Genomic DNA, 11,518 nt, shown 5'->3' on the forward strand with positions numbered 1-11,518 from the left:
CATATAATTTTTGTCGGATTCTCTATTGAGAATTCTTCTGATTTGATTTTATCGTTTGTCGTTTTTTTATGCGTTGTCTTTTATTTTGCATGTAAGAAATAGACATTTGAATTTGAATTTGAAATGCTCTATTGGCATGGCGTCGAAGCGTTTGAACGCTGAGAAGCTTAACATTAATTAGCAAATATACATACTACAGTAGAGAAACACAGTACAAAACAAATAAACTTTCTTCAAACAAGTTTACGCAGAGCCGTGTACACCGGGAAGTGATGTTTTTCTGCCAGTTTGCGCACGTCACGGCGGTACACCCTATGACTTCATTTCCCATCGTCCTCTACGCAACCAAAGCACATGCGGACCCCCTCCTGCCGTGACATCCGAGGTCCTTGACTGACACGTCGGGCACGGCTTAAATGGCCCCCAGCACCCAGGGCACAATTTCGTCCGGACCTCAGCACACATTTCCCAACGTATGTACACGATGTCCACCTCTCCTCTGTTTAGAAGATATAATATTCGTAGGAAAAAGCCGAGTTTACTGTCAGGTTACGAGCTAGCCCGTTAGCAGCTAGCGCCGCGCTATTGCAAGTCACCGCTGCGAGCCAAAGTTGGCAGCAGCGCTCCGCGGGGCCTTGGTCTGCGATGTAGAAGGACGAGCAATGTCTGCAGGCTTTCTTTATGTACCCCCCCCCCCAACCCTGCCAGCCTGGAAAAAAACAAACAAACCCAAATGCGATTTCCACATCGTGCTCTAGACAACGCTGTCTAACGCCAACAAGCTTATAGACAGAATTAGCTAAGGCTTGCTACTTAGAGATAGGAGTGTCAAAAGTTTTGTAACCTTTACATGCGCAACCAGAACCCTTGTGGCGCAGTGCTTTCACTCTGATCAGGTTTGAATGTTAGTTCAGATTACTGCACTGATACATCTTTCCATTTTCTCATTTCAGGAGCTGCATTTATGGTTCTGAACGTACAATCTAAGGTATGTTAGCACGCCTTGAACTGATGCCATTTGTTGAATTGTATAAGAAGGAGGAAGCTGATGTAGAACATGGATGTTGGTCTGACCCAGTGACTCAAGATAAGATTTGGGCGGTTGGTTCCAGTACTGGCATTCACAAATACAGTTTAGTTGAGGTTAATGAGATATGTTGAAGTGATATTGAAATGAAGGTAGTTTGTCAGGGACGATTGGTTGCTTGAAGTGAGAGTTAAATACTTTGTTTTATGCAGCCTGGATTTTTATCTGGCTATGAACAGCTGACATTAGCTCCACTGTCTTATCATTGAGTCATGCAAAGTTAAATATGTTTTTCAATCTGCTTTTATCATTAGAACTTGGAATAATCTGAACCACAAATATTTTGGAATTAGACTAAGAGGAATTGTTTCATCTTGGATGCCTTGATGTAGTTTGGTCTTTTCATTCTTTGTGAGAATGATGATCCTTGGTTTTCAAAAAAGACCCATCCTATTTGTTTGTATGTTTGCCCCTATAATAGATTAAAAAGCTTATTAGGGGAAGATATTGTTAGTAATAAATGTATGTTTACTTATACAAGCAATATGTGAATATAAATTGAATGTATCAGTACAGTTCTGTGATTATACAGAGCGTATTTTCTTTTAAGTATCTTCTCTAAACCCAGGGTCTGTGGGTGTAGATCACACCAGAGGAAAGAAGGAGGGGAGGTGAAAACGAGGATGATGCAGCGCATTCTATCCCTGAAAATGTTGCGGCAGGTGGCCATGATGCGCTCGGGGCTCATCGGCGTCAACATCTGCGATCCACCTGCGGTGTTAAGTTGCTGCATGCTCCGCCTATCCCGACCTGCAGGCCAACACTGGCTTTCAACTTCTGCCTCTGTCAAGGCCGCGCATCAGCCAAAACAGCAACAGCCACCGGAGCAGGAACCTCAACACAGCACCACCCTCCACTCTGATAACAGCGGTCAACCCGTCCATGGAGAGGAAGCCAAGACTGAAGCCTCCCCCATTACCCAAGGAGAGCCTGAGGAGATGGACCCCTTGCAGGACAAGTCCATTAGTTTGTTCCAAAGGTTTAAGAAGACATTTAAACAGTATGGGAAGGTGATGATCCCCGTACACCTTGTGACCTCTTCTGTCTGGTTTGGAACGTTCTATTACGCTGCTATGAAGTAAGTCTTGAAATGTTTTTAAATTATATCTTTCCATCTGATCTCCCACATGGCAGTTATTACATTTTATAGATCAGTCCAGCCTTGTCACATAAGAATTAGTTAAAACACAGCCACTGTATTGGTAGTTCGAATGAGCGAACTGCCAGTATTTTAGCTAGGCCAGAGCTTGTAGCCTAAATCTGACATCTGTGTATTAGGCTTGGGTGATTGGACAAATATATTGGTGAGTCCAATCAGCAATTGTTGGTTTTTGTTTTGTTTTGGGTTTTTTTTGGGGGGGGGGCAATTTATTTGCATGATTTTTGTCCTTTTATTTTACTAATTTAGTGGTCTGCCTTCTCAAGAATTCAACTTGATAAATAATTAACATGTAAAGCACAATTCAAAGCATGCAGGAATAGGAACCAGCTGTTGGAGTTAGGCCATATGCACATTCTTTGTTGCACTGATTTCCAACGAGTCTTTCACAAAACAGGACAGTGACTAAATGACAATTAAGCCAGCTTTAGTGGTTGCTGTCTGATCGATTGGTGCTGAAGAGCAATGTCAATTCATAAATCATATTTGAGAACTAGACCAAAAACTATGTGCAATTGTGCACCCTGATAATTTAATAGCAATAGTTATGTTATCCCACCCATTGATTCATTTGGGGGCTGCAAGCGAAGGCGTCCTTCTCTGATGGACACCCCCCCATAGTGTTGGGCAGCTGTTCAGCCTGTCTTTACAGCTTATTGCTTAGTGAAGATCTGAAAGTGATTTACTTTAATTGAAGGAGGGTAGCCAATAGGATGTAATGTTTCAGTAAAATTGAGGGGGGGACTGATGGTAGCCAGTAGGAAAATTTTGACATATCGCCCAACCCTACTCTGAATATTATTTTCCCTTATGTTTTTATTGTGCGTTATATCAGGGTTTTTGTTTTTGTTTTGTTTTTTTTCTAAAGAATTTTCAGAGTAGTAACAGAAGTCCTTATAATATGGAGTATGACACAATGTGGTGTCACAGCCTTGCAAATGACTTGGCTAAGGTAAAAAAAATACTTGTTTTTTTTTTTTGCATGTGTCTTGGCAGTTAGTCTGAAATTAACCCCCGTTTTGTCACCTCAGAGGTGTGAATGTTGTGCCATTCCTGGAGCTGATTGGTTTACCAGAGTCAATAGTTGGCCTTTTGAGAGACTCTTCAAGTGGGTATGCACTCACTGCCTATGCCATGTATAAGGTAAGTCACAGCAATAGCAACTATTTTTTATTTTACTACATCAGTTTCTCCCTTGACCTGGACTATAAGGTTTCAGTAAGAAATAGAATATCTCTCTGTTTTAGTGGAGAATGTCACCCCTGTTTTTTCAGAATAGTTTGTAGGATGCTTTCGTTCACCTGACACTAATTTCAGCTGGCATCAATTGAAAAAATGGGTATACTCAGTGACACTGGCATCTAATGGAGAAATGGATGTAACAAAGGAGTGATTCAGGGAGCTGGGTCTGGGCATTGCATTTGCAGTATCCGTTAACATGCTGTGGTTACCCTATCTTTGTTTCCTCATAGATTGCGACACCTGCCAGGTACACTGCGACTCTGGGTGGGACGTCCCTCTCAGTGCAATATCTCCGGAGGCATGGCTACTTCTCCACTCCGCCGCCAGTCAAAGAGTACATACAGGACAAGATGGAGGAGACTAAAGAGAGGTTTTCTGAAAAAATGGAGGAGACTAAAGAGAGGTTTTCTGAAAAAATGGAGGAGACGAAAGGGAGGTTTTCTGAAAAAATGGAGGAAACCAAAGAACTTCTGTCAGGAAGGATGGAAGAGACAAAAGAAAGATTCTCCGGAAAAATGGAGGAGACCAAGGACAAGTTTTCAGAGAAACTGCAGGAAACCAAAGACAAAGTGTCTGAGAGAAAACCATTCTTTAGAAAGAAAACCGACTAGCGAATACTGTTTATGGGCACCATCTTTAAATAAATTAACCTCTGATCATATCGACAAGAGTCAAGAGGGTTTGGGCAAGTTGCACAAACTGGCAAAACCTATTCTTGAGAAGAGAGAGATTGCACTATCCTTGTCCTTAAATATTCACCCCACACAACTCAGTTTTTACTTGCTGTCTATGTGAAAATCAATGAATAACATCTTAAGTTGACAAACCCTACCATGATACACTCTAAAATGTAGGCAAGGTAGCAACTAATTAGCAGACACTTGGAGATGCAATGTTCTGGTTCAGTCATGGATGTAAAGTGGCACAGATGGTGTACTTTTTAACACTTAGCTGTCCATATGTGATAATCTCTGGTCACCTGAGGGAGAAGACACATCAAATTTGTTATATTCCTGTGTTGAAAACAATGCTGCCCCAGAGACTGGAGCAGTGCTAATCCTTTTAAGCGTTTAAGGAAATTAAACTTGAAGTACATGGTTAACTATGTGTCCTGGTCCATCAAAGCCTTTCTGAAGGTTGTGTATCAACATGTCTTTCAATGCTGGGGGAAAATAAGATAACATTTTCTAATGTATTTTTTAGCAAGATTGCCAAAGCTAATATATTGCATAATGTTTGGTTCTGTACCTCCTAATGTTTGACTGAAAAAAGAAGTTGTCCGTAAAACAAGGAGTGAAACCAGATGTTTGTTTGAAAGTTGCTGTTGGTTTTGAGATGCTCGTGGAATTATTTGTCCGTCATATGTGTAAACATCTGGTATACCTGTTGTATATCACATGTTGAAAGACTGTTTGCCAACTGAAAATGACCACAACTCAATAAATACAAACAAATGCATTCAAAGTGATTGTGTGAGCAGAACACCCCAATAAGGATCCTTTCAGCTGTCCTTTTCAGTTTACTGAATCAATTTTCACTGAGTAACCAGTCATTTTCACTGTTCTGCAGTGTCTGGGTTATTTGTTGGACCTTGAACCTGCAAAAGCCTACACAAGTCTCTTCATAAAGCACAGGTAGCCTTATGTTTTCATGTAGATAGCATTCGAGTCATTCGCTGTCCAAAACTCAAGTCAATACGTTTCTGAACAAGGTGAAAACAATCAAGTTTGACTGTTCAGTCAGAACTTTAGAGAGAGAAAGCACATCTGAGTTAATGTGCATATATCCTTAGTTTTGGTTGCATTATTTTGTCTTGTTTTTACTTTTAGATTTTACATTTTTCTCCAACGTTGTGTGTGTGTGTGTTGGACAATTGCACATAAATTCAAAACAAAATTTTCGATTTTGAGATTTTGTGTTTTCCCTCTTGCGTACTGTTTTTATTTTGTTATTGTAGCGTGTAGTGTTTGTGAAGCGCACAAAGTATACAGATTGGTTGTTTGGAAACGCATCTCGTCATTGGCTGACTAACAGCTCTCACGGTAATGTTTTTAATTAACCTCATCGATGTGAAACTGGTATTCAGTTGTCTGTCGTATTTCTCTGGTGGCTCTCATGCCATTTCGAGGGCAAAGTCACTTCAGGTGGAAGATGTGCCCTGTCTCGGAAGTGAAGAGGTACTCGTCAAGGAATGTATGTCTTTTGCTTTGTGTTTACAATTTCTGAAAGAAAGAAAAAAAAAATTTTTCAGGAAAAGTCTGAGCAGCTGTCCTAACTGTGGGATAAAATGAGCTTAATCCTTCATGGCACGGTCCTGTTTAGCCAAGCACAAGAAAATCAAGAGGCGTGATTCAAAAATTACCAAAAAACAAAACAAAAACAAAAAACAGTTACTGTTTGCAGTCACGGTCATATTTAATTCATTTGTTGTTGTCATTCCTCAGAGCAGGAAGATGGTGATCGAGTGATATTTAGATTTGATATCCCAGATCTAATCTCTTGACATCGCCCCTGCTAAACAGGTGTGTATTCACACGCAAGACAAATCAACCCGGTCTGGTCGTCCACTAACCTTAATGTGAATCCGTTAACAGCAATATTAGTCCATGGGCCAGAGCCCAAAATTTCCTATTTCGGTACACTCAAGGTGGCAAAACTTACTTATAATTTTTGAAAGGATCCATGTCTTTAGATGATATTTTGGTATGATAACCATTCCTGAGTGGCAGCTGTATCACAGTTATCAGCTCATGAAGTTAACCACCCCCTAAAGTAAATTGCATTTTAGACGCTGGTGCATATCCTGGTTTAGCCTCATGGTCAGGACATTTTTCAATGTTCTATAATATTGTCTTTGGTATCATTTTAAAGGGGACCTTCTTAGCTTTCATTCAAGCCCTGTTGTGGATATTTCTCACAAATATAGAGGTCACTTGAGCTCTTCAACCCGTCAATAACACACATCTTTCTGCAATGTTCGCCTAAACTATATACTTTCTTTTAGCCCTGTGGCATCTAGGAATATCAGGGACACAAAACACAAAAACTGGAATACTCACAGGACTGTAAAGATTCAGGAAATGTATAATATACCCATACTATTTCATTGTGTGAGGTGATTGTGAACCTTAAATTAGAAGGGCATTATTACTAAGAAACTAACTAGACCAAAGCCAGTTAGTCCATGGGTCAGACCAGATATCGATATCACCCAAGGTGACACAACTTCACTGGTGCCATTTTATTTGGTACACTAACAGAAGTAAAATAATACATGATAACCTTTCCAAATGAGCAGCTATTTCATTTTTCTTTCAGGAAACCTGTTTCTGTGCCTCTCACGATTGTGTATTTGCCCAGATTTTTACAAATATAGCATTTCAACACCCCTGGTACTGATTAGCCTAGCTTAAACTCTGGGACAGTTCTTAGTTGGCCAACAACCAAGGATAACCAGTACTGTGTACTTCCATTCATTGTGCTAAGCTAGCCTAACGTGCAGCCAGACAGCTTTCTACTAAACACATATAGAGGAAACTGGTATCTATCTTCTTGTCTCACTCTGGAGAAGATTGTAAGCTAATTTCCCATAATGTTAGCATGTTCTTTTAATGTATATGTTAATATGATTAGTTAAAGTGGCTACGAGGAACTTTCATCTTGTGTTGATTTTAGCGGCCTCATGTGAACAAAATACAGCTGTTGCATAGCAACTAGGTAATGTATCTATTTGTGGCTATGTAAGATAAATAATGGTAATATGACGCTGGTGAAGCAAAGTAAACTTTGTTTTAGTAGTGTTCATACACCTAAGTTACATGTATTTGTTTGTATGTGGCAGGTGAAAACTGACTGAATATGGCCACTGGTGAACAAGCAAGTTTTTACCCAATACCAAAGCGCCCACGGGTGGAGTGCATTATCCACTGTTCTGATGATACAGATAAGCTGGTTTCACTACAAAGTGTCGACTCATGGAGAACTCTGCTCAGGGCAGCTCAGATACGAAATCATGCACCAGTTTTGAAACTGGCAAAAGACATTCCTGAGGGACAGATTCCAGCAATCTACTACCACAGAAAGTGTCGCAGTATCTTCACTATGAAGCAAATTATTGATGGCCTCCTTGCAAAAGAAAAGAAAAGTTGTGTCTGCTGAAGAGAAACAATCTAAGAGAGTAGCTCGACATGCTCCAAGTACATCTAGGACTTATGATGCAGAGTGCATATTTTGTCAGAAAAACAGCAAATATTCCAAGAGACAGAATACGAGAGAAGTACTGGTGCAGTGTCGAGAACTGCGAGCTGATGCAAAGATCAGGAGTGCAGCCACAAAGAAAAGGGACAGCAGAATCCTTGCCATTGTGAGTAGAGACCTTGTAGCAGCTGAAGGGCACTACCACAGGTCATGCTATAGACTTTACACCAAAGAAGAGGTTTCCAAAGGAGAGGTTGCCAGCAATGAAGATGATGATGCTGCAGCCCAGTATGAAGCTGCTGTGAATAAGGCATACAATGAGCTGTTCCTCTTCATCAGGATGGAGCTTTTTGGCAATCCTCAAGTGATGACAATGACTGATCTCTCTTCTAGACTGGTAGCTTCAATGAACTCCCAAGGCATTGCCCAAGTCAAGGAATCAACCAAGAAGCACATAAGGCGAAACCTGGAGAGTGAGTTTGCTAGAGCCTTGCAGATATTCCCTGATGAGAAAGGAAAATTCCTCCTCTATCCCGATAACTTGTCCATGAGGGAACTTGCCAAAGAAAATCAGTCTCTCAAAAGGGAGCTGCAGACCCTGAAAAGTGTCAGTGCACAAGATGTTATAGCCAAAGCAGCCATCAAATTGAGAGCAGACATTAAAAGTCAAGATGTTCCTCAAACCTGGCCGCCTGAAGTCAAACCAGAAGCAGAATGTCCTACCATTCCAGAGTCGCTCATTATCTTCCTGTACTCTCTACTCACAGGCTCAAATGATCCTGATCATGCATCCCAGAGAGTGCAGTGCCTTCTGCAGTCATTTGGCCATGACATAGTATATGCAGTGACATGTGGAAATACCAAGCCTTCCAAGCACATTGTTCTGCCATTCAGTGTCAAATGGTTGACAGGAAATGTAGAGTTGATAAACATCCTCAACCGACTTGGTCACAGTGTGTCCTATTCACAGATGGAAGAGATCAACACTGCCCTGTGTCTCCAGAAACTCTCATCATCAGGGAGTGGCATTGCCCTTCCAGCTAACATCCATCCTGGCATATTCACAACTTTAGCCTGGGACAATATCGACCGTCTTGAAGAAACTGTCAGTGGTGAGGGAACATCTCACAGAGTCAATGGGATTGCTGTGCAAGCAAAGCCAGTCAACCCACTTCCTGTCCAACCCATGCCCACTGTTCCCAAAACAAAGAAGAGAAGCATTGATGGACCCCCACCAATGTTACCAACTTACAATGCTGGACAACGGGTAGGGCCACCACAAAGCAAAAAGTCAGATGCCGATACTGCAGCCAATACTAAGCTTGCCAGAGAGAAAAACCTTCTTTGGGTCCTAGCACGCATGTCACAACAAGAAGAACAGTCAGTCAGCAGCTGGACAGGCTTCAACATCCTGACTCGAGGAGAGATGACGGTCATCCCTGACAATATAGGCTATCTGCCTACCATCAATGCTCCAGCGACACAAATGTCTACTGTCAACGAGGTGCTTAACCAGTCACTGAGCATCATGCAGTGCTTAGGCCTGAGGAAGATTGTCTGTGTCTTTGACCAAGCCCTGTATGCGAAGGCTGTCGAGATCACATGGAAACACCATGACAAGTTCCATGATATCATCGTTAGGCTTGGGGTATTCCACACCATCTGCACACTGCTGGCAATAATAGGAAAGCGTTTCCAAGATGCTGGACTCAAAGACCTCTGCATTGAGTCTGGCATAATTGCAGAAGGCTCAATTGCTGGTGCTATGGATGGCCGCAAGTACAACAGGGCAGTGCGACTACACAAGCTCCTGTATGAGGCTCTCATGCGACTGACCTTGAATGGTTTCCTGTCCTGGTTGGAAGAAACTCACAGGAATGACATGGTTCACCTGAATGAGACACTGAAGACCATTGACAGCCTTGGGAAAGAAGTCTCACAACATGCTTTGAAGGAGGTCCTCGAGAACAGCTCTTGTACACGCATCATGGATCTATTTGAAGTCTACCGTGAGTTCCTTAGAGGTGGAAACGGCAGCCTCTCGAACTTCTGGATGTCCTATTTGGACATGGTTGAAATCTTGTTGGGGCTCATCCGAGCATCCAGAGAGGGAGACTGGATGCTACACTTGGCTAGCATTCGAGCAATGATCCCATGGTGCTTTGCTTATGACAGGATGAATTATGCACGCTACCTCCCCTACTACTACGCCCAGATGTCTGAGCTGCCCATCACACACCCAGATGTGTACACAGAATTCATGGAAGGAGGCTTCTCAGTCCAACTGGGCTCCACCAATCCCTTTGGCCGAATCCCTGTTGACCAAGCTATAGAAGAAACGGTGAACAAAGACACCCAAACAGCTGGAGGGACAAAGGGATTCAGCTTGAAGCCAGGAGCTGTGAGCAAATATTATCTCACAGCTGAGTATAGAAGCATGTACCTCAGACAGCTGAGAGACCTGACAGGTCAAGGCAGGTGCAAATGGTCTCATCCAGATCTACAGAGTCCAAGGATCAAGAGAGATGAAGCAGATGTCCAGTCTCTCATGGACCTTATGGAGAATAACTGGCTCAATCCTATGTCCCCTGATGAGATTGATTTGGTTAGCCTCTCCACTGGCAACATGGCTCCACCTGATGTGACCATAGATCTCTTGAGAGCTCTTGAGAAAGGAGAAGAGGCCTACCAAGCATTCCAGCAAACAAGGTTAGATGCAGACCCACCACCTGTGAAATTCCACGACAAGATGACCAAGCAAAGTCTGAAAACATTCTCCAATGTCAGCACAAAACAAGCTCATGGAAAGAAAGCACAGGGTGTGGTTCTGAAGGCAGATAGAAACCTTTTCAGTCACATGATCCTGGTGGCTGAAAGCAGGAAGGTGAATCTGAAGGATGTCCTTGCCTACCCATTGGGCCCACTACCATGGGCACTGGCAAATGCTGATGGGTCCTTACGAAAAACAAACAAGGCTGCACTTGCCAGAGAGCTTGAAAAGAATGTATCTCCTGCAGAAGACATCCCAATCCCGTCTACTTCCATCGTTGATGGGATGAGCCTGGTCCAAACAATGAATGGCAACAACAAAACCTTTGCACAGGTGGCAGAGTCAGCCTTGACCCAGGTCCTCCATGAGGGAGCACAGAGTGGGAGGATTGATGTTGTTTTTGATGTCTATCACCAGACTTTGATCAAAGATGCTGAACGACTGAACCGGGGTGGAGACATCACTCTCCAGTACAAGAATCTTGCAGGGGGACACCACGTCCAGCAGTGGAGAAAATTTCTGTGCAGTTCCTCCAACAAGACCAGTCTCATCAAGTTTCTGGTGGAAGAGTGGAAACTCCCACGATACAGAGCTATGCTGCATGGCAAGGTGTTGTACATGACCTGTGAGGAAACCTGCTACAAGTTGACAGAAGATGGGTGTGAGGAAGCAGCAGAACTGCACTCCACACATGAAGAAGCTGACACCCGTCTGCTCCTGCATGCATTGCATGCAGCAAATGCGGGCTCAAAGTCAGTTATCATCACAGCTGAGGACACTGATGTCATGGTGCTTTGTCTTGGCTTCCAGAAGGACATCACCTGTCCCATCTACCAGAAGTGTGGGACTCAGAACCGCACATGGTTTGTCGACATCACCAAACTGGCAAGTTCACTTGGAGACAGCATCTGTGACAGCCTAATTGGCTTACATGCCTTCACAGGCTGCGACACTGTCAGTGCATTCGCTGGTCGAGGGAAGCTGAATGCCCTGAAGATAGTGAGAAAGCACACTTCCTGCCAAGAGACTTTTAGTCAACTGGGACAGACATGGAATGTGAGTG

The 11,518-nt window shown here is 42.9% G+C and overlaps 1 protein-coding gene across 2 annotated transcripts; it reads left to right on the forward strand.

Annotated features, from left to right (window-relative positions):
* The first annotated feature begins 355 nt into the window (after positions 1 to 355).
* Positions 356 to 5,344, forward strand: fam210ab (family with sequence similarity 210 member Ab). 2 transcript variants are annotated; one of them, XM_056286264.1, is made up of 5 exons: positions 356 to 473; positions 954 to 988; positions 1,656 to 2,165; positions 3,278 to 3,389; positions 3,719 to 5,344. In XM_056286264.1, exons 3-5 carry the CDS (start codon positions 1,711 to 1,713, stop codon positions 4,097 to 4,099), a joined length of 948 nt encoding a protein of 315 aa, XP_056142239.1. In that variant the 5' UTR covers positions 356 to 473; positions 954 to 988; positions 1,656 to 1,710; the 3' UTR covers positions 4,100 to 5,344. The 2 variants fall into 2 exon arrangements, with proteins under 2 accessions (XP_056142239.1, XP_056142240.1); XM_056286265.1 differs by having other exon boundaries at positions 1,671 to 2,165.
* Positions 5,345 to 11,518: the final 6,174 nt, after the last annotated feature.

This window comes from Lampris incognitus, chromosome 9, assembly GCF_029633865.1.
Source record: "Lampris incognitus isolate fLamInc1 chromosome 9, fLamInc1.hap2, whole genome shotgun sequence".
In the NCBI taxonomy this organism is placed as follows: domain Eukaryota; kingdom Metazoa; phylum Chordata; class Actinopteri; order Lampriformes; family Lampridae; genus Lampris; species Lampris incognitus.